The 24,772-nt window shown below is 35.5% G+C and overlaps 1 protein-coding gene across 7 annotated transcripts in view; it reads right to left on the reverse strand.

The window, feature by feature from the left end:
* sbm (L-type amino acid transporter sobremesa) overlaps positions 1 to 22,740 on the reverse strand; it is a 301,361-nt gene extending 278,621 nt beyond the window's left edge. For 6 of the 7 annotated variants that reach the window (XM_089100818.1, XM_089100817.1, XM_089100820.1 and 3 more), the window contains exon 1: positions 17,146 to 17,292. In XM_089100818.1, coding sequence (XP_088956944.1) covers positions 17,146 to 17,194 — 49 coding nt within the window. In that variant the 5' untranslated portion in view covers positions 17,195 to 17,292. Of the gene's footprint in view, positions 1 to 17,145; positions 17,293 to 22,613 lie in introns of those variants that run through there. The other variant, XM_089100815.1, reaches the window with a different exon arrangement.
* Between the last annotated feature and the right edge of the window lie 2,032 nt (positions 22,741 to 24,772).

Below are 24,772 nucleotides of genomic sequence, written 5' to 3' on the forward strand. Positions count from 1 at the left end.
AACACTACTGAAATATTCCAACTCTTGCATTTCAATGAAAGAAATTCAAAATGAACTTTGAAAAATCAAGAGAATGTAATAAACCACAACAAAACACTACTGAAATATTCCAACTCTTCCATTTCAACGAAAGAAATCGAAAATGAACTTTAGAAAAACAAAAGAATGTAACTGTGAAATGGTAAACCACTACTGAAATAATCCAACTCTTGCATTTCAATGAAAGAAATTCAAAATGAACTTTGAAAAATTTAGAGAATGTAACTGTGACAAGGTAAACCACAACAAACCACTACTGAAATATTCCAACCCTTGCATTTCAATGAAAGAAATTCGAAATGAAGTTTCAAAAATTAAGAGAATGTAACTGTGACAAAGTAAACCACGACATAACACTACTGAAATATTCCAACTCTTGCATTTCAACGAAAGAAATTCAAAATTAACTTTGAAAAATCAAGAGAATGTAACTGTGACAATGTAAACTACGACAAAACAATACTGAAATATTCCAACTCTCGCATTTCAACGAAAGAAATTGAAAATGAACTTTAAAAAATCAAGAGAATGTAACTGTGAAATCGTAAACCACAACAAACCACTACTGAAATATTCCAACTGTCCTTGTCGATTACGTCATTCAAAGCACATAAATGGATTCCCGTCACGAGCTCCTGACAGGGTTCTACCGAATGTGTAATCAATGTCTCAGAAATCCAACTGTCTTAGTCGATTAGGTCATTCTATGCCCATATATGGACTTCCGTCATGACCTCCTGATAGGGTTCTACCGATTATGTAATCAATTTCTCAGAAATCCATTTGTCCTAGTTGATTACGTCATTCTATGTCCATATATGGACCCCCGTCACGACCTTCTGATAGGGTTCTACCGATTATGTAATCAATTTCTCAGAATTCCATTTGTCCTAGTCGATTATGTCATTCTATGCCCATAAATGGATTCCCGTCACGAGCTCCTGATAGGGTTCTACCGATTATGTAATCAATTTCTCGGGAATTCTCTCCCTTCGATTACATAATCAATTTCTCGGAAATCCTCTCCCCTCGAGGGATTCTATGTCCATATATGGAGTCCCGTCACGTGCTCATGAGGTTAGGTTAGGTTACGCAATCAATTTCTCGGAAATCCATTTTCTCTATCGAGTCCTAGATCAATATATCTCTTCCCCACCTTCCCCTTAGAAACAACAAATTAATTCTCCTTTGTTGAATCAATTATTCCCCTTAGAAACAACAAATTAATTCCCCTTTCGTGAAACAATAATTCCCCTTAGAAACGACAAAATTAATTCCCCTTTCTTGAATCAATAATTCCCCTTAGAAACAACAAATTAATTCCCCTTTCGTGACAAATCAAGCAACCTTGACATCATCCGTCAGGCATTAATAAGGAGTCGATAGGTCATTCCTACTTTTGTATGCTGGAGAAAATTTTTCAGCAATTTTTAACAACATACACCCTTTTAAAAATCTGGACACAAATAGAACTGTTTAATTTAGTTTCATACCTCCTCTAGATGACCTGAAATGGAAAACTTGATACCATTCGCAAAAAAAAATCTGTTTACTTTCTTTGATAGCTTGGATACACTGATGCTATTTTGATTTGGTTAAATTTAAAGAGCAGAAGTAGCCCCAAAAGTTTGAACATAATACCCTCAGTCGTTCTTGGGATACTGCTGAGATACCTTACTGGGAATTAGCATTAACAGAGTGCATTTTGATTTAATCTTAAGGTAACATTTAGTTTTTAAACATAATGGGCAAATGGGAGGGTGGGAGTGGGTGGGTGGGAATGGGAGGGGGATTAGTTGCTCCAATCACTTTTGACTATTAAGAAGGGCAACAGCCCTTTCTATTTTCATTCGAATGAGCCCTTTTCGAAGTTCCCACGACAACTCCTTCGATACGAAGTGCCCTGGTCTAAACAACAACAACAACAATAAAAAATATCATATTATACCCATGTCGATCTTTACTATAAAAATGTAAAGCCTTCCAATCACTTTCGACTATTAAAAAGGGCACAAGGCCCTTCGATTTCCAATCCAATTAGACCTTTTTGAAACGACAACGCTTTCTATTGACACCTTATATGCCCCCAAGGCATAAATTACAACCATTACCCTAAGGTCTGTTAGGGTGGTTGTCATTCTCTAAGATCGAATTTCCTGAACTTTCAACTATGTTAAAGAAAATGCTATCTCAAAATTTTTATTGGATGTGTTTGGGGAAATGGTGGGCGTGAGAGGGGCGGTAGTCGTTCTCCAATCATATTCAACTAATAAAAATGGCCCTAACCCTTTCAATTTCCAATCAAATGAGCCCTTTTGAAGTTTCTACGACAAACATTTCAATAAAAATCTTATATGCCCTCAAGGGCATAACTTACAACCCTTGCCCTGAGTGCTGGGGGTTTGTCATTCTCAAAGGAATAATTTCCAGAACTTTCTACTATGTTGAACAAAATAGCTATCTGAATATTTTGATTGGATGTGTTTTGAGGAATGCTGGGCGTGAGAGGGGGGTTAGTTACCCTCTAATGACTTTCAACTATTACAAAGGGCCCTAACCCTCTCAATTCCCAATTGAATGAGCCCCTTTTGAAGTTTTACAACAACTTTATCTATGAAAACCTTAGATGCCCCCAGGGCAGAACTTACAACCTTCGCCCTTGGGGCTTTGGGGGGTTTATAATCTTTAAATCCATAATTTCTAGAACTTTCACCTACGTTGAACAAAATGACTATCTCTAAACTTTGATTGAATGTTTTTGGGGAAATGATGGGCGTAAGAGGGGGGTTAATTAATGTCCACTCACTTTCGACTATTAAAAAGGGCAATTACAATTTCCAATCAAATGAGCCCTTTTTGAAATTTCTGTAACAACTTTCAATATAAACTTTATATGCCCCCAGGGCATGACTTACAACCCTTGCACTGAGGGCTCTTAGGGGGTTATCATCCTGAAAGACCTAATTTCAAGAACTTTCAACTACGTTGAACAAAATAGATATCTCAAAATTTTGATTGGATGTGCTTGGGAAAATAGTGGGCGTGAGAAAGGCGTTAGTCGCTCTCCAATCACTTTCGACTATTAAAAAAGACACTAGCCCTTTCAATTTCCAATTGAATGAGCCCTTTTGAAGTTTCTACGCTTTCAATAAAAACCTTATATGGCCCCAGGGCATAGCTTACAACTCTTGCCCTGAGGGCGGTGAGGGGGGGGGGATGGTTGACATCCTTAAAGACCTAATTTCCAAAACTTTCAACTACGCTGAATAAAATGGCTGTCTAAAATATTGATTGGATGTGTTTCAACTCACTTTCGACTATTAAAAAGGAAAATTTCAATAAAAACCTTATATGCCCCCAGGGCATAACTTAAACCTTACCCTGAAGACTGTGGGGGGAGTGTCCTGCTCAAAGGTATAATTTCCTGAACTTTGAACTGCGTGGAACAAAATGGCTATCTCCAAATCTTTATTGGATGTGTTTGGGGAAATGGTGGGCGTGGAAAGGGTGTTAGCTGCTTTCCAATCAGTTTTGACTCTTAAAAAGGGCACTAGCCATTTCAATTTCGAATCAAATGAGCCCCTTTTGAAGTTTCTACGACAACGCGTTCGATAAAAACCTTATAGGCCCCCTGGGCATAATTTACAGCCCTTGCCCTGAGGGCTCTGGGCAGGCACGTACGCAGAAATTTGTTTCGGGGGGGCCCAATTTTTTTCGGGGGGGGGGCCAATTCTTTCAAACCCATTATTCTGTGAGAAAAATCAGAAAATTATGGGAAAATGAAAAAAATCGTGAGATTTCGGGGGGGCCGGGCCCGGAGGCCCCCCCCTGCGTATGTCTCTGGCTCTGGAGGGGGGGGGGGTTGTCATCCTCAAAGACCCAATTTACAGATCTTAAAACTACGTTGAATAAAATGGCTATCTCAAAGTTTTGACTAGATGTGTTTGGGGAAAAGGTAGGCGTGAGAGGCGGGTTAGCTACCCTCCAATCACTTTCGACTATTAAAAAGGGCACTAGCCCTTTGAATTTCAAATCGAATGACCTTTTTTGAAGTTTCTACGACAACACCTTCTATAAAAAACCTAATATGCCCCCAGGGCATAACTTACAGCCCTTGCCTTGAGGGCTGTGGGGGAGTGTCCTCCTCAAAAACATAATTTCTATCTGGAAATCAACTACGCTGAACAAAATGGCTATCTCAAAATTTTGAATCGACTTATTTCGGGAAATGGTGGGCGTGGAAGGGGTGTTAGTCACCTTCCAATCACTTTCGACTATTAAAAAGGGCACAATCCACTCCAGTTTCCAATAGAATGAGCCCTTTTCGAAGTTTCTACGACAACTTCTTCGATACTAAGTGCCCTGCTCGAAAGGAAAAAATTAATAAATAATATTTTGTGTCAACATCGATCTTATATGCCCCCAGGTCATAACTTAAAAACCTTGCCCTGGGGGTTTTTGGGGAGTATCCTCCTCAAAATCATATCTTCTATCTGGAAATCAACTACGCTGAACAAAATGGTTATCTCAAAATTTTGATTGGATGCGTTTGGGGGAATGATGGGCAGGGGGGGGTTAGTTGCCCTTCAATCACTTTCGACTATTTAAAAGGGCACCAGCCACTCCAATTTCCAATCAAATGAGCCTTTTTCGAAGTTTCTACGACAATTCCTTTGATACGAAGTGTCCTGGTATGGAAAAAAATAATACATTGTGCTAACATCGTTCATTACTTAGGCAGCGCGACCGCGCTGCCTATGATTTATACAACAATTTTCTATATAAACCTTATATGCCCCCAGGGCATAACTTACAACCCTTGCACTGAGGGCTCTAAGGAGGTTATCATCATAAAAGACCTAATTTCCAGAACTTTCAACTACGTTGAACAAAATAGATATCTCAAAATTTTGATTGGATGTATTTTGGAGAATGTGGGCCATGACAGGGGCGTTAGTCGCTATCCAATCACTTTGAACTATTAAAAAGGCACTAGCCCTTTCAATTTCCAATTGAATGAGCCCTTTTGAAGTTTTTATGACAACACTTTCAATAAAAACTTTATATGCCCCCAGGGCATAACTTACAACCCTTGCACTGAGGGCTCTGAAGGGGTTATCATCCTAAAAGACCGAATTTCCAGAACTCTCAACTATGTTGAACAAAATGGATATCTCAAAATTTTTATTGGATGTGTTTGGGAAAATGTTGGGCGTGAGAGGGGCGTTAGTCACTATCCAATCATTTTCAACTATTAAAAAAGGCACTAGCCCTTTCAGTTTCCAATCAAACGAGCCCTTTTGAAGTTTCTACGGCAAAACTTTCAATAAAAATTTTATATGAGCAGTAAGGGTATACACAGTCCTAAAAATACATGAAAAAATACATTGAATTGCATAAGAAAACCCACGCCTTTGACACTATATTTAGACATGTGCATTTTCATCTGTGTCTAATCCTGTTAGCAAGAGTGACAATTTCCAGACAACATTGACATGCGTCTTATCAGGATTAAGAAAACAATGGATGGAAATGTTTGATTCAATACACCTTGACAAAAGAATTTTTTTTTGGCAATTGGCATTTTTTTTCTGATAAAGAAAAAGGATTTAGCGTTTGTGAATACTTCGATATGTACTGTATAATACACAAGTGATGTTTGGACAGTGTTGTCAATTTAAAATAGTTTAACGTTATACTATACGAAGAAGTTGATACTAAGAGGGGTGTAGATGACAAGAAAAGAATTGTAATAACGGATAGCTTTACTTCTTCAATATGTTCAATATAATACATAAGTGGTGGGGTGATGGCAGAAGGATCTCTTAGAGTACTTATAGTGCTGTACGGTGGGCCGAGCTGCTAGCGAAAACCCCGTGTGGATGAGTTGAAATAAAAAATTTTAGCAAGAAATGGCTAAAAAGTGTTTTGGGGGAGATGGGTTGATTGTGTACTGTATAATACACAAGTGATGTTTGGACAGTGTTTTCAATTTAAAATAGTTTAAAGTTATACTATACGAAGAAGTTGATACTAAGAGGGGTGTAGATGACAAGAAAAGAATTGTAATAACGGATAGCTTTACTTCTTCGATGTGTACCATATAATACATAAGTGGTGGGGTGATGGCAGAAGGATCTCTTAGAGTACTTATAGTGCTGTACGGTGGGCCGAGCTGCTAGCAAAAACCCCATGTGGATAAGTTGAAATAAAAAATTATAACAAGATATGGCTGAAAAGTGTTTTGGAGGAGATGGGTTGATTGTGTACTGTATAATACACAAGTGATGCTGGGACAGTGTTTTCAATTTAAAATAGTTTAACATTATACTGTACGAAGAAGTTGATACTAAGAGGGGTTGTAGATGACAAGAAAAGATTTGAAATAACAGATAAATTTACTTCTTTGATAGGTTCTATATAATAAACAAGTGGTGGGGTGTTGGCAGAAGGATCTCTTAGAGTACTTATAGTGCTGTACGGTGGGCCGAGCTGCTAGCGAAAACCCCGTCTTGATGAGTTGAAATAAAAAAATTTAACAAGAAATGGCTGTAAAGTGTTTTGGGGGATATGTGATGATTGTTTACTGTATAATAAACAAGTGATATTTGGACAGCGGTTTCAATTGAAAATAGTTTAAAGTTATACTATACGAAGAAGTTCATATGAAGAGGGGTTGTAAATGCCAAAAAAGGAAGTGTAATAACGGTTAACTTAAGTTCTTTAATAGGTTCTGTATAATACACAAGTACTGGGGTGAGGGCGAAAGGATCTTTTAGAGTACTTATAGTGCTGTACGATGGGCCGAGCTGCTAGCGAAAACCCCGTCTGAATGAGTTGAAATAAAAAATTTTAACAAGAAATGGCTGAAAAGTGTTTTGGAGGAGATGGGTTGAATGTGTACTGTTTAATACACAAGTGATGTTTGGACAGTGTTGTCAATTTAAAATAGTTTAAAGTTATACTATACGAAGAAGTTGATACTAAGAGGGGTGTAAATGACAAGAAAAGAATTGTAATAACGGATAGCTTTACTTCTTCGATGTGTTCCATATAGTACATAAGCGGAGGGGTGATGGCGGAAGGATCTCTTAGAGTACTTATAGTGCTGTAAGGTGGGCCAAGCTGCTGCTGAAAAGTATTTGGGTGGAGATGGAATGATTGTGCACTGTATAATACACAAATGATGTTTGGATAGTGTTGTCGATTTAAAATAGTTTAACGTTATACTATACGAAGAAGTTGATACTAAGAGGGGTGTAGATGACAAGAAAATAATTGCAATAACGGATAGCTTTACTTCTTCGATGTGTTCCATATAATACATAAGTGGTGGGGTGATGGGAGCGGGGTGTCTTGGAGTACTTATAGTGTGATAGTGGAGTGGGGAGTTGCTAGCGAAAAACCCATGTGGATGAGTTGAAATAAAATTTTTAACGAGAAATGTCTGAAAATTGTTTTTGGGGGGTTGGAGCGATGACGGATTGGATGTCTCAGCCTAGTGAAAGTGTTGTACTGGGGCAAGAATTGCTTATGAAAAACCCAAATGAATGACTTTAAATAGAATTTTTTACAAAAAATGTCTGAAAAGTATTTTTTGGGGGATGGGGCAATGAAAGAGTGGACGTCTTAGACTAGTTATAGTGCTGTACTCTGGCATGAATTGCTTTCGAAAACCCGGATGAATTAGTTGAAAATAAAGTTGTAACAAGAAATGTCTGAAAAGTATTTTTGGGGGATGGGGCGATGACAGAGTGGATATCTTAGACTAGTTATAGTGCTGTACTCTGGCATGAATTGCTTTCGAAAACCCGGATGAATTAGTTGAAAAAAAGTTTTAACAAGAAATGTCTGAAAAGTATTTTTGGGGGGATAGAGCGATGACAGAGTTGATGTCAGACTAGTTATAGTGCTGTATTCTGGCATGAATTGCTTTCGAAAACCCGGATGAATTAGTTGAAAATAAAGTTTTAACATGAAATGTCTGAAAAGCGCGATCAGAAATTAAGAATTGTCTTGAGGGGGGAATTTTCCATGGAAAAGGGAAAGGATATTTCTACATGAAAACAACTTCAACTGTGGCCCGCCCCCCGAGATCAAAAATTAAATTATAAAATTTTCTTCAACTGAAAGTAAGGAGCAACATCAAAACTTAAACGGGCAGAAATAGAGGCTGTTTCGAAAGATTTAGAATTCACTATAAAAATTTTTAACAAGAAATCTCTGAATAAAATATTTTTGGATGGATGGGAGCGGGGTATCTTAAAGTACTTATAGTGCTGTACTGTGGTACGAATTGCTTTTGAAAAACCCAAATCAATGACTTGAAATAAAAATTTTTAACAAGAAATGTCTGAAAAGTATTTTTTGGGGGGATGGGGTGATGACAGAGTGGATGTCTTAGACTAGTTATAGTGCTGTACTCTGGCATGAATTGCTTTCGAAAACCTGGATGAATTAGTTGAAAATAAAGTTTTAACAAGAAATGTCTGAAAAGCGCGATCAGAAATTAAGAATTGTCTTGAGGGGGGAATTTTCCATGGAAAAGGGGAAGGATATTTTTACGTGAAAACAACTTCAACCGCGGCCCGCCCCCCGCGATCAGAAATTAAATTATAATAAGGTTTCTTCAACTGAAAGTAAGGAGCAACGTCAGAACTTAAACGGCCAGAAATAGAGGCTGTTTCCAAAGATTTAGGACTCATTATAAAAAATTTTAACAAGAAATCTCTGAATAAAATATTTTTGGATGGATGGGAGCGGGGTGTCTTAGAGTAATTATAGGGCTGTACTGTGGTCCGAATTACTTGTGAAAACCCAAATGAATGACTTGAAATAAAAATTTTTAACAAGAAATGTCTGAAAAGTATTTTTTTGGGGGGTGGCTATTAGTCTCTCATAGGCGTGTGTTGTCTGAAACCTATAAAAATAAACTATTTCCGTAAAATCTGAGCTAATTAGGGTTTTGACCGTAAACTCTAGTTTTTTTTGTAAGAAAATTATGGAAAATACAATTCTCTGGTACAGGTGTGAAACTTAAGTCTATTTTTGGACTGAAAAATAAAACTATATCCGTGAAATCTGAAGTAATAATTCAATATTTTTTTTCATAAAAAAAACTTCTTTTTAAAACTTCGAAATTTTTCAACTTTATTTATTTTTTTTCTTTTTGTACATATCTCAAAATGTCAAAATATGCTTACGGCTCTAGCAATTGTGCTCTATGATTGGTCAGCGACACAATGTGGCTTTCCCACTGGTATTCTATGACCGGTTATCGACACTAGCTAGTCTATTGCATGTATTAAATCAGTATTTTTTACGCAGTTGAACGCTAAACACATAAGTCATATCTTTTAAAAAAAAAGTGAAGATGGAACATTTTAATAGAGTGTGTTCACATAACAAGGTTATTTTAGCATTGAATGCCGAAAAGGAGAAGTATTTAAACTATGAAACAAGTACAAGTGGTAGCAGTTACCAGCATCAACTCTTATGATGGTGGTTATGCGAGATTGAAATCTCAAGAGCTGATTGCACTCAAAGAGAATGCCAACATAAAAATAATTGTTGATGATAGAGGACAACTCCTTGCTACTGCTGCAGGTAACACATTACCTACGGATACATCCAATCATCAGCTTTCGGGTATTAGCATTCAACGGAAGGCTAATAAAAGAAAGGCCTACTCTGCTACTAATATCGTAAACAATATCTTGTTTACGTGCCGAAACTGTTACCTGTGTAAAAATAATGTGTTAATAGACAGTGAAATTGCCAGAAAAATAAAAATTGCAATGTCAGAAAATATCACTACGGAATATAAAGATGAAACGATGAAAAACAAAGCACCAGCAAACGTTACTGGCCTTGATCAAACAGTCAATGAATCAAATAATACCAAAGACGAAAAGCATACTGAGTCTGTTCATGAGACACCAGTAAAAATTGTGTATGATTCAAAATGGAATAATGATTATTCTACTGATTACGAACTAAGAGAAGACAATAACTACAATATCAAGAGAGAACATGGTGAACTATTTTAAGGAACAGATTCAAAATGTCCAAAGTTAATCATTGATATTAATAATGTATCATAATATATTTTTATATTAATATTCTACATAGCATTATTTTCATTAAAAAATATTACATTGTTATGTGTTCATTATTTTTTAGAGTAAGCTAGCATATCAAGCGTTTAGAATGTCCATTAAAACATCGGAGATGTAAGAAAAGGAATTTGCGTACATCTATTGTCAGACACACTATTTCCGTAAAATCTGAGCTAATAAGGGTTTTGATCATCAACTCTAGTTTTTTGTAAGAAAATTATAAAAAATTCAATTCTGTGGTTCAAATTTGAAGCTTAAGTCCATTTTTGGATCAAAAAAAAAAACTGTTTCTGTAAAATCTGAGCTAATAAGGGTTTTTGACCGTAAACTCTAGTTTCTTGTAAAAAAAATTATGGAAAACACAATTCTCTAGTTCAAATGTGAAACTTAAGTCCAGTTTTGGATACTCATAATGATGAGGACTAATGGTCCTAATTCAATATTTTTTTTCATAAAACAAACTATTTTTTTTTTAAACTTCGAAATTATTCAACTTTATTTATGTTTTATCTTTTTTTTTGTACGTATGTTAAAATGACAAAATATCTTTCTTGAATTCACCTCTTGGATACACAATACAGAAATTATAAAAAAAATTGTAATTTCAAGACTTCATTTGCATGCAATAGATACCGAGAGTTCTATGACTGCTCCCCACAATGAATTCTAAGGGTTTTATAACTCCTCCCCACAATGAATTCAGATGGTTTTAGGAGTCATCCCCCTATCCATAACTCCATTCAACCTTGAGCGAAGGTATGAAAGTTTGATGATGTATTTCTCTTCTTAACAACTACATTAGTAGCTTCCAAGATGATAGGACTCTATGACACAGAGTTTATCGGTTTGAAAAAATCATCTTGTGGTGTTATATTTGAATATGCATTTTTATTATTGTCAATGGAACTCGAAGAAATTGACTGTTATCATTGGATAGTGAACTTTAACATGTTTGAGTATGATAAAAGCTTGTGGAGTACTACATTACAAAGTATAAACAGACTGGGATTCTACGATAGAGTGATTACACCACTTAATAATAGTTGTCAGGAACTGAGAAATGTCCAGGTGGAAGTTAGTGAAATTTTCAGCTTTTTTGGGGTTGAAGCACTCTATGTAAAGGCTAACGTACATACAGATTAAGTTTTAATTCAAAAGTGTGACCCTAGGATTCCACTTTTCATTCTAGAAGAATTTAAGAGTTCTAAATTTGAAGGGGTTTATCTCCATCCTGAAGACGAGGTTAGGTTCTTCGTGCACTGGATACCTAAGAACATACCTGATCGTGATAAATGCATAAGACATGGTAAAAACTATTCTATATCATGGGACCATCGTTTCTGGATGTTTAAGAGTGAACGTGTGTGTGACTATGTGTCATAATATAATTTTGTTTTAATATTTTACATAGTATTATTTCATTAAAAATATATTATGCATTAAATTTTTATGTATTCATTATTTTTAGAGTAAGCTAGAATATCAAAAGATTAGAATGTCTATTAAAACATCGGAGATGTGAGAAAAGGAATTTGCATTCATCTATTGACAGACACATGAGGTAACATTGACAAAATCTAGGTATCAGAATGAATAAATTCTTTATCGACATCCGTTGTTGGATATGTCATTATGAAAAAATTGCAAGTAAGTAGGAAGTAGGTAAGTAAGTAAGTAAGTAACAAACTCTTTCTTGAATTCATCTCTTTGATAAAATATACAGAAATTGTATTATAGGAAATTATGAAAACAAAAATTGAAGAAACTCTCTATTAACATTCATTATCGATTGAAGTCGCTTCCTAGACAGACAATACAGCAATTTCACAAAATCTAACTATAAGAGTGATTAAATTCTATATCAACATCCTTTTCTCGCATACATAGGAAAATACACACACACACAGAGACAACACACACACACACCCACACACACCCAGAGAGACGAGACACACACACACACAGATACGAAACACACATAGAGATGACACACGCATAGAGACAACACATACACACACACACACACACACACAGAGAGAGAGAGACAACGCCCACACAGAAACGACACACACTCACACACATACAGAGACGACAAACTCAAAGTGAGGACTTAAACATAGAGACGACACACGCACAGAGATGACAAACACACAGAGACAAGACACATAGAGAGAGAGGCGACACACCCACAGAGAGGACAAACACATAAAGACAACACACAAAGAGATGACACACACAGATACGAAACACACAAAGAGACGACACACACACAGAGACGACAAATAGAGACGAGACACACACAGACACAACACACAAACAGAGTCATAGTGATAGAGATATCCAAAAAGTTGGGTTAATCTAGGTTCACTTAGAGTGGCGCGCCACTTTCTCAAATTGATTCACTCTTTCTCAAATCCATCCACTTTTTAGAGTCTTAACACTCTCACAATCAACTTCAGACTAACCAGAATTTTTTTTTTCTACTCTAAAAATATACGCTAGTCTCTACTATAGAAAGGAAAGCCGGTCTAATCTAAATTCAACGTAACAAAACATGAAGTCAAACTGAATAGAATTGGAATTTTATGACTGTATCTGATATATCCGATAAAAACTTTGAAAATGAATTTATTCTCTCTGCTACTTAGATTTTGTCAACTTTTTCCGATGTATCCGAGAAATGGATGTTGATATAGAATTTAATCACTCTTATACTTAGATTTTATGAAATTGCTGCATTGTCTGTCTAGGAAGCGACTTCAATCGATAATGAATGTTAATAGAGTGTTGCCTACGATTGTTTGCCTCTTATTTCAAGCAAATTTATGGTCCTATGTCAATTTTAAATTCTTCTTAAGACCATAGGTGGGTGTGCCTTGTTTGCCTCTTTTTGAATTCTTGATTAGCATACCTAAGACTCTAGGCAGGCATGCATTTCCTAACCTGACAAAACTAACCTGACAAGTATGTGTCCAATATAAGAGTCATGCATACTCCTGCCATTTACCCATGCCCCAGCCATTTAAACATTTGCCTCTCAATTACTTTGGACTATCTGTCTTGACTTTTCTCTGTCCTACAGTTACCCAGCCCAGTCTTGATGCAACCTATACAACCTATTGTAAAATACTTGATAACTTCAATTCAAAATCAACGGAGCCAATCAAAGTTGCTTTTCTTGAATTCACCTCTTGGATACACAATACAGAAATTATAAAAAAAAAATTGTAATTTCAAGACTTCATTTGCATGCAATAGATACCGAGAGTTCTATGACTGCTCCCCGCAATGAATTCTAAGGGTTTTATAACGGTGGGTGTGCCTTGTTTGCCTCTTTTTGAATTCTTGATCAGCATGCCTAAGACTCTAGGCAGTCATGCCTTTCCAAAAACTAACCTGACAAGTATGTGTCATGCATACTCCTGCCATTTACCCGTGCCCCAGCAATTTAAACATTTGCCTCTCAATTACTTTGGACTATCTGTCTTGACTTTTCTCTGTCGTACAGTTACCCAGCCCAGTCTTGATGCAACCTATACAACCTATTGTACATCCCCCTAGCCATAACTCCATTCAATCTTGAGCGAAGGTATAAAAGTTTGATGATGTATTTCTCTTCTTAACAACTACATTAATAGCTTCCAAGATGATAGGACTCTATGACACAGAGTTTATCGGTTTGAAAAAATCATCTTGTGGTGTTATATTTGAATATGCATTTTTATTATTGTCAATGGAACTCGAAGAAATTGACTGTTATCATTGGATAGTGAACTATAACATGTTTGAGTATGATAAAAGCTTGTGGAGTACTACATTACATCGTATAAACAGACTGGGATTCTACGATGGAGTGATTACACCACTTAATAATAGTGGAGAGGAACTGAGAAATGTCCAGGAGGAAGTCAGTGAAATTTACATTTTTTTTCGGGGTTGAAGCACTCTATGTAAAGGGTAATGTACCTACAGATAAAGTTTTAATTCAAAAGTGTTACCCTAGGATTCCAATTTTCAATCTAGAAGAATTTAAGAGTCCTAAATTTGAAGGGGTTTATCACCATTCTGAAGACAAGGTTGGGTTCTTCGCGCACTGGATACCTAAGGACATACCTGATCGTGATAAATGCATAAGACATGGTAAAAACTATTCTATATCATGAGACCATCGTTTCTGGGTGTTTAAGAGTGAACGTGTGTGTGACTATTTGTCATAATATAATTTTGTTTTAATATTTTACATAGCATTATTTCATTAAAAATATATTATTCATTACATTGTTATGTATTCATTCTTTTTAGAGTAAGCTAGTATATCAAAAGCTTAGAATGTCTATTAAAACATCGGAGATGTGAGAAAAGGAATTTGCATACATCTATTGTCAGACACATGAGGTAACATTGACAAAATCTAGGTATCAGAATGAATAAATTCTTTATCAACATCCGTTGTTGAATATTTTATTATGAAAAAATTACAAGTAAGTAGGAAGTAGGTAAGTAAGTAAGTAAGTAACAAACTCTTTCTTGAATTCATCTCTTGGATACACAATACAGAAATTTTATTATAGGAAATTATTAAAAATAAAAATTGAAGAAACTCTTTATTAACATTCATTATCGATTGAAGTCGCTTCCTAGACAGACAATACAACAACTTAACAAAATCTAAGTATAAGAGTGATTAAATTCTATATCAACATCCATTTCTCGCATACATAGGAAAATACACACAAACACACAGAGACAACACACACGCACCCAGACACACCCAGAGAGACGAGACACACACACACAGATACGAAACACACAGAGAGATGAGACACGCATAGAGACAACACACACACACACACACACACATACACATACACACACACACACACACACACACAGAGAGAGACAACACCAACACAGAGACGACACACACACAGAGACGAGAAACTCAAAGTGAGGACTTATACAAAGAGACGACACACTCACAGAGATTACAAACACACAGAGACGAGACACATAGAGAGAGAGGTGACACTCACACACAGAGAGGACAAACACACAGAGACAACACACGACGACATCACGGGTGCGTGTTTATTTGTTGTTGTTTTTTTTCCAGGGGTAATCGTATTTACCCATTGGTCCTAGAATATCGTAGGAGGGCTCATTGGAACAGAAATTAAAAGTTCTAGTGCACTTTTTAAGTGACCAAAAAAATGGAGGGCAACTAGGCCCCCTCCCACGCTCATTTTTTCTCAAAGTCACCCAATTAAAATTTTGAGACAGCCATTTTGTTCAGCATAATCGAAAATCTAATAAATATGTCTTTTACGATGACTTAATCCCCCACAGTTCCCAAGGGAAGGGCTGCAAGTTATGAACTTTGCCCATTGCTTACATATTGTATTGGTTATTGGGAAGTATACAGACATTTTCAGGAAGAATTTTTTTCTGTTGCGGGGGGGGGGGGCTGGAGGAGGGGTTTACTCTGGAGAATCTTTCCGTGGAGGATGTTTCTTTTGGGTAAGGGACATTTCTATGAAGGAGGCGCCAGATTTCCAAGCATTATTTAAAAAACGATCAGAAATTAAATTAAAAAAACAAGTTTTTTCAACTGAAAGTAAGAAGCACGATTAGAACTTAAAATGAGCAGAAATTATTACGTATATGAGGGGGTTCTCCCCCAAGTCAATACCTCGTTCTTTACGCAACAGTTTTTTTAGTGCTTTCAAAAGAGCTATCTATTCTAATTAAACGGCCTTTGTGATTCAGGGGTTTGTGAATTAAATTTTTTTTTTAACTTTTAACGTAAAGGGCGTGGTATTGACTAAGGGGAGAACCCCATCATATACGTAATGACATATACGTAAGAAAAACAATAAAAAAAAAAACAAGCGATACGGCTCAATAGTAATCGAAACTTTTAAAAACAGAACTTTGATGTCAATAAATGTATCAAAAGAATGGGCTTATAATGCTGATTCTAAATATATGAATTTTATTAAGTTTAGTATTACTCATCAAAGGCTACGAGCCTGAGAAAATTTACCTGATTTTTTAAAGAGAGGGGAAACATCCCCTAAAAGTGAAAAAAAAATAATGAAAATCACACCGTAAAATTCAGCGTATCAGAAAACCCTAGAACATAGGTTTTAAGCTCATATCTGCAAAATCTGTAATTTTGTATTTTTTGCCAGAAGAAAATTATACGAATACAGAAATTCGTTACGTAATTTTATTTATAAATCCCGTCAAAGCCAAATTTATATACTGCCATTTAGAAAAAGAAGAGAAAAATTCTTATGCAAATGTTGTTTACTTATTCAATGACGGCGAGCCAAAATAAAAGCTGCATTAACTAAAAACGATCAGAAATTAAATTAAAAAAAACAAGTTTTTTAAACTGAAAGTAAGGAGTGGCATTAAATCTTAAAATGAACAGAAATTATTCTATATATGACGGAGGTGGTCTCTTTCTCAACGCCTCGCTCTTTACACTTAAATTTGACTCTGTCTCACAACTTTATTTTTTAAATCAATAAAAAACTTTCGCGTGAAGAGCGTGGTGTTGAGGAGGGGACAGCTCCTTTCATATACGGAATAATTTCTGTTCGTTTTAAGTTTTAATGTCGCTCCTTACTTTCAGTTTAAAAACTTGTTTTTTTTTATTTAATTTTCAGTAGTAAAAAGTGACCGTCATCAGCACTAAAAACAATTTTTCCTACTGATGACGGTCACTGTATATGTGACCGAAATATCTGGAATTTTTTTAATTTCTACCACTGTCTATTAAAAGGATTTTATCCCTGTTTGAATTTTTATTTATCGTCATGGAAAGGCAGTGTGGTCTCCGAAATTATCTACGTTATATTTCTAAGGAATCAACCACTGAAAATTCAAAGGCGTTGGAACGACTTTTACTACTTACAATTTATGAGTTTGTGCAGACTAAAAAATTATCAAGTGTACCTTTAAGGAAGAATACTTAAACTACCTTTAACTGGCTCCTCTAAAACAAATCCTTGATTATTTTCCCCTTTCATTCCTTTAGTTAAGAAACAGAATGAGTAACTGCCGTAGGGTATCCAAAAAATGTTCAATAGAAATTCATCTATAGTTTCGCTTTCTTAAACATCTAGCTACTGAGTGTGGATGAAGTATCAAGATTTAAAATTTTCAAAGTTTGCAAATGAATAATTGCTTAATCAATAGATATATATGTAAACACACAGATAACAAACAATAATTAGTCGTTATCAAATTCTTATTCTAAAGTACCAGAAAAAAACCGGTTAAGTTTAAATTTTATATAAAGAATCGAGATGTTTGTTTGCAGATTCCTTGTTCGAAGTCCTTGAAAACTCATAGTTATAATCCAAAATTTCACTAAGAATTAATATTTGAATAAGAATCAAAACGTGTTAGATAGCTGTTCGTAAAAATGCTCAACTTTTCTCAAAACCTTTTTCTCATCCGTGTGTTTTTGTCAGTGATTAAGCTTTAAGTTATCTTTGTTTCTGTGTATTTGATTATTTTCCCCCCTCTTTAGTGTACTTTACTCCGCTTGTTTTGTATTATAAATACATTATTATTATTATTAAAACGAAAATTGAAAGATTCAGCACACGGTTCGGAGACATTGAGCCAAGATTAATCTTTTACACGTTGCAAATACAGTCAACTATCATTTTCCTCTGTTCGCTTTGCTTACAACGAACAGAAAAACGAGCATTTGGCCCTCGCGCACTGGTTGTCATGAGCAATCTTTTTTATCATTTAAACTCTCCTCTTTTCTATGCTGCAACATATGATGCAAGAATGGTTCATAGTAATGCATACCATATTAATGCATAGTAATGCGATGTCCGGTACTTATTTCTTATAGTGACCCCACTCAAGAAGTGAAGTTAGGTTAATCCTAATGGAATATACCAAAACAAGATAAAAATATAATACTTTAGAAACAAATTTAGGCTATATATTTGCACATTAGGTGGCTGGGGGCTAAGCATAGTGGGTCTGCATGCAAAGTGTGTTAGCTACAATTATTCTACATAGGCCTATTATGAAGCAAGAACTGTTTTCTAACTTCACGCTGTCGAAATACTTTACTCACATCCCACCCCCCTAATGTGCAAACATATAGCCCAAATTATATAAGTCTAATGGATTCTGTCACCCGTCACTTGTTTTCCACTGAGCGTAAGCTAATTGTCTCTTATACAGACAGATGAAACTGGTTGTTCTCGAGTTTTACACAGCGTAATTCTTGAGTGGGGTCGTTATAACAGATAAGTACCCAATTTCCATTACAACTACAGTCATGGCCGTAGCCAGGGGGAGGGGGTTTGAACCCCCCTTTCCCCCGAAAACGTTTTCTGACTCGTAAAAACGCAACAAAAACGGATATGAACAAATTTTTAGGTACTTATTTAGTAACCGATAAACACGCGAGAATTCAAGTTTCGTTAATGCTAATTAGAACTAAAACAAAATAGGATGAAAATATAATAGTTTAGAAACAAATTTGGCCTATATATTTGCACATAAGTGGAGGGGGTGGGGGTAAAACATAACGTATATTAAATACGTAGCCTAATCTAGGTTCCCTTTTTTGCCCCTTTAACCCCAAAAAACTAAAGTTTAAATATAGTTCCCGGAGTTAGAAACCCTTTGTTTTAAAGCGATTAGGTATTACCCGGTAAAATACCTATTTGATCTTCATTACAATTGTAGCGTGTTTATCGGTTACTAAATAAGTACCTTTTTTATACGTTTTTGAGTTTTTTTGTGTAACCCCCCCCCCCGCAAAAAATATTGTCTAAAACACCCCCCCCCCCCCCGAAAAAAATCCCGGATACAGCCCTGGCTACAGTAGTAATGATTCGTTTGTCCCTTGGGGAAAATAGAAAACAACCAGAACTTCCCTGGCCAAAACGTGATTTTCACCATATTTTAAGATGGGTGACTGCAAGCCTCCAATTAAGAATTTTGGCCATAAAACATTCAGTGGTAATCTTAGAATTTGCTAATATTGGTATTTTGGCTCTAATTTGCCCAAAATTGTTGTGTTGCGGCATAAAATGGGGGAAAAGGCAGATTTGTGTGGCACTTTGCCACAATCTTCGTCGTGACATAACAAAAGAACTAGAAACTTTAATTTCCGTTCAAATAAACCAACTCCCAATATTCTAGGAGGATTGTTTCAAAATATTAACCCACGGAAGGGGAAAAAAGACACATAAGATTTACGTTATTTTTAAGATGGAAGACTCTATACATCTCATTAACAGTTTTGATAATGGATATTTCTTCGGTCCTCATTTAGTTAGATTTGAAATTAAATGAGCTTCATTATCTTTTTTGATATTCTGAAAATTTTGCTATCTACAATTACTGTTCAGTTGTTGATTGCAAAGTTTTTGTTCACTAGACAATGTCTTAGAATTTCTTTTTGTACTTCTCATTTCAATTACTATGGGTCGTCGTTAGTTCCATGCTACGTTCATAACACTAATGTCATTGTGTATACGGGCTATTGAAGAATCGTCTATTACAGTCTAGACATTTTTTTTTTTTGCATTTAACCATTTTAATTCGTTTGAGACCTTAGCTATTTAAGTAATCATTCTATAGTTGTACACTAACTGTTTTAGGGGGGGGGATGGTAATCAATATTTTATTTAAGAGGGGAATGGATCCTGAAACCTAAAAATTTCGTGGCTGAATCTAAATTTTTCTTTTAAATTGGGAAAAGTTTCATTTTGCCACTTACGTTTAATGAAAAAGTGAAACAAAAACATTGTTTAAAAGTCATAAACATTTCTTCCACAAAGGTACATTTAAAAGCTACAAAGATAAAATCCCAGCTGCAGTGCGACACCCAATTTACTTTTAAAATAGTCTTGTTATATTGTGCAATACAAATACTCCAAAATGAATTCTGTCATTTCGAAAGTCTATTTTTATATAAATCAGAGAAGTGCGCAGAGGAAAAGGGATTGGGGAACGCCATACCCCAAAAATACAAAATTTTATTGCATTTTTGGACACTACTTATTCAGACCAGGAAATAAAATTTGCTCTTTTATTATTGAACCTTCTTGTTTCTATTATTGGTCCTCCCTTCCCCTTTTTCCTCCAAAAAATCCTTCGTACATGTGTAATACAAAAAAACACCGTAGGGAGTGAGGGATGAAGGTTACAACGGTTGCTACACAGGGATGGGGGGGCTACTACTCCTGTAATACCCTGATGTTCAAGGCAAACGTTTCACTTTTGTTTCTCATCGCTTCAAGATTGCTCTAAGACAACAGTAACGTGTTAAAAACTTTAATTTTTTTATTTCAAAAGTTCTAGAAAATTTAGTTGTACTTACTATGAGCAACATAACGTTCAGGTTAAATATTACTAAAGGCTATCAGTAACTATAGACTATCTATTTAGTTGCAATTACCAACTGGGTATGCGGTATGCGATGAATATTTGCTTCATAAAATATATCTACTGCTGGATGCATTTATTACATCCTAAATATCTTTCAAAGAAGCAATAGTCAAACTTTGGCGTCGGGGGCCTGGATAGGATTATATGTACCGGTGCATTATGCGGGCACCGCAAAGATGTCAAGTTTGGTTAATGCTAATGAAATAAAATAAAATAGGATGAATATATAATAGTTTAGAAACAAATTTGGGCTATATATTTGTACATTAGGGAGTGGGGTAACGTATAGCATATATTAAATACGTAACCTAACCTAGGCACCTTCCCCCTCCCCTAAACTTCAAAAAACAATCGTTTAAATATTATAACTCATTGAGAAACCACGGCTTTGCAATCATTTATCTATAATTGTCTCTTGCAAATAGCCCGTTTGACGGGTTTCGTGACTGGTTTCCTTGATCAGTACTTCGCGGTGCCCGCATAATACACCATGGTGTATATCTCAAAAACTGTATCGGCATTGGTCAGTAATTGCTTTTTGGAGGTGGCCAAAAAAAAAAAAAAAAAAAAAAAAAAAAAAAAAACGGTAAGCTTTAAACAAAATGTGGAAATTGTAGAAAATTAACAGCAATAATCAAACTTCAGTGGCCAAGGCCTGACGATAAACGTGACTATCGGTAGAGGGGTTAGAATCCAAGTGAGTTACGATCATTACAGTTGCAGCACATGAAACCATAGAGACTACATTATAAAATACTGTGACTCGAAACATTTCTGTTCTTTTTGGTGGTTCCAAACAGTTTCACCAACCAGATGGAATTTCGTTTGCTATCCTTTTCACTTACTAATGGCTTAAAATTTCACACAGACAGGCCATTAAGGTTTTGAAAAGGCGGAGTTAGTTGCAGTGGCGTCCACTCATGGGAACTTCAAGAAAGACAAAGTACACTTCATTAAAATTAAGGAGAGTGAGAGCAATTTTTTTTCAATGAAAATACCAAAGAGCCATTTTACAACAAAAATAAAAGTAGAGACATTATTCAGAAGGTAAAATTCTAGACAAGATACTTTTTGCTATCTTGGAAATTGGTTAGCTTAGGAAAATAAAGCTTTCAGTAATGACTCCAAGGCCAAAAACATACTCTAAGAAGGTATTACCAAGCTATTGTGTTAACCCTCTTCTGATTTCTATGCCTAAAAAATGTGCCTCCTTGACAGGAATTTAGGAATTTTGAAAAAAAAACATTATACCTTTATTTTTATTTTTCAGTTTCTTATTCTTCTAGTTTTAATTTTGAAATTAAATGGTTTTTTTTTCTAAACTTTGAAAATATATTACCAGATCATTGAAACCTCATAAATTGGGATTGAACAAACTTGTGACGGTGAAAATACTTTTCTTGTACTTCATTTAAGCAGAAAATCTATTTTGCAAGATTTCACTTTTACAAAACAAAGATTTTTTTTTAAATCATCAGAGGTCAGTCCCCTCTAGAGGGAGAAGGATTGGAGGTATGTACTTTAAAATGTCTTCCCAGGACATATTTCTGTCTGTAGATCCATCCCTGAAGGCTTCATTTTTCTAACCTAAACACTTTCCAAGATAGCAAAAAATAGCTTGTCTAGAATTTTACCATTCAGAATCTAGGGGAGACATTTGCCCCCCCCCCCCCAAGATGTATATCCGAAGAATATTCCTGTTTAAGTACGAGATCAGATTAAGATATTCGTATCTTAATCTGCTACTAGATCGGCTACTATTCGTATCTTAATCTGCTACTCTGCTAATAGATACTAGTATCAGATTAAGATATTCTCTGTAAAGTCTATTGCCAATAGCTTAAATCATACCCGAAACGTACTCAAGGAGGGGCATCAAGGTGCCCTCCTCCTGATTCCACGTTTACCCACTTCTGGTCTTATAAGATGGGGGAGGGGTAAATACTTGGTATGACCCCCTCCCTGTCGGTGCTCATAACTACCAGCCCGCTAAATTGAATAAAAATGGTATATTACCAGAGTTCCACCATTTGAAAATCACTTCAAAAAACGTTAACGTCATCGCTGTTTATTCTATATTAACAGTTTCAAGCAAAAAAGTTCTGTGAAAAATTCCACTAAAGAGCTCAGTGTTACCTTACTTGACCCTTCAATCATGACTGAAATTTAATATGCCAAATTAAACCCAAGATAAATCAAACAAGCGAAGGTCAACGTTGCTAGTGGGCAGGCCTGTACAAGGCAATAAAGAAAATTGAAGCTTGTTAATTAATAATTAATAAGGGGAACTGCTGGAGGCAGAACCATACATGTTATCTTTTTATTTTTTTTTAAACCGCTTTTATCTCCTAGTGTTATCATTTTTAATTTTAAAGTTCCTGTTCGTTTTAAGTTTGACTTATTCATTGACTTTATTTCTTCTCACTTAAGAACTAAATATGGATCATTACTTTCAGAGGCAACGCGTTACCAATAGTAAAGAGGCTTAAGGCCTCAATTTTTTTGTCCAGAGCCACATAAACGACCTGATGGGGTGAACTTTTGACTGGAGATTAGAATTTATAGTCCCCTTCTTAAAAATCAAAACATATCAGAGGAAAGCCAGCCCCAATTTCACGCCCTTTTTGACTACCCTTCCCCCAAAGAAATCCGATCAAAAATTTGAAATAGCTATTTTTTCAAAACGGAAAAAGGGGTAAATATCTCTGCTTCCAGGGTTGACATAATACCCCAAAGGCCTCGGAACAAGGACTGTAAGTTATTCAAGTTACTCATTGTTTACATATAAGATTTTTTGGGGGAGAAAGGGGGCATGTATAATTGTGGGTCTCTAAAAAGGCTTATTTTGGTCATACTTTCAGGAAATGTCTAGAGGGGTGTAGAACAAACCAAACCAAACTATTTGCATGCTGGCGGTCAAAAGAGTGTATCAACAATAACTAAGGAACGGCTGAGGGTATTCACTTAATACTTTTAAGGGTATTTTAAGGGGGTTGTTGAAAAGTGACCAGAGGACAACCAGTCTATCTGTCCCTTTTTAGATGCCCCCTCCCTTCAACATCGATTAAAATTTTGAAAAAGTCACTTTGTTGAAATTAGTCGAAATGCTAAACAACTACCACAATTACCACTGCGACTGGTGATGCGACTACTTGACACTGAGAGTACGATTACTTGCGACTGCGACTATTTGCAACTGTGACTACTCGCAACTTCGAATACGACTACTTGCGACTGTGATTGCAACTACGTGCGATTACTTTCAGGAACTGCTGAGGGGTTATTGCCGAAAAACAAAACACACTACGTGCATACTGGTTGTCAAATGGGCGCATCAGTAATATATCATGAGTAGTATTATATCAAACTAAGGTAGAAGACAGATCGGACATTACTGTGTCAATCTAAGGTAGCGGGCAGTCCCCCCTTATAGTGTCAATCTATACAGGATGGCATTCCCCCCTACCATACAACGGGGCAGTACTCCCACCATACAAGCTGCCTTTCATATTTATTGATATATGCTTGATTGTGTGTGTTATTATATGGGTGATTATATGTCTTGTTGTATGGCTGGTGTTTTATTTAAGGTTTTTTTTTGTTTGGATGTTTTATTGTATGGATATATGGATTTTCATTCGAATAGTTTTTTATTGATGTCTTTTTTGTACTCTAATGATGATATGTTTTCTTGATTATATGTCTTGTTATATGGCTTGTGTTTTCTGTAATTTTTTTTCTTTTGTATGGATTTTATGATGTTAGGCATGATTCTTCATTGTTCATTGTATTGGTGTTTTATTTGATGTTTTATTGTATATATATATATATATATATATATATATATATATATATATATATATATATATATATATATATATATATATATATATATATATTCATTTTGTTCAGTTTCAGAATTCATTTTGGATTTTTCTTTTGTTGAAATATAAGATATGTAATATTTTTGTAGTGTTTTGTCGTGGTTTATATTGTCACTGTTACATTCTGTTGATTTTTCAAAGTTCATTTTGGAATCTTTCGTTGTAATTTAAGACTTGGAGTATTTTTGTAGTGTTGTGTCTTGGTTTACCTTGTCACTGTTATATTATGTTTATGTTTTAAAGTTAATTTTTGAATTTTTTCGTTGTAATGTAAGACTTCGAATATTTTGG

Source organism: Artemia sp. Qi Xiang Cuo, chromosome 14 (genome assembly GCF_049724085.1).
Source record: "Artemia sp. Qi Xiang Cuo chromosome 14, ASM4972408v1, whole genome shotgun sequence".
In the NCBI taxonomy this organism is placed as follows: domain Eukaryota; kingdom Metazoa; phylum Arthropoda; class Branchiopoda; order Anostraca; family Artemiidae; genus Artemia; species Artemia sp. Qi Xiang Cuo.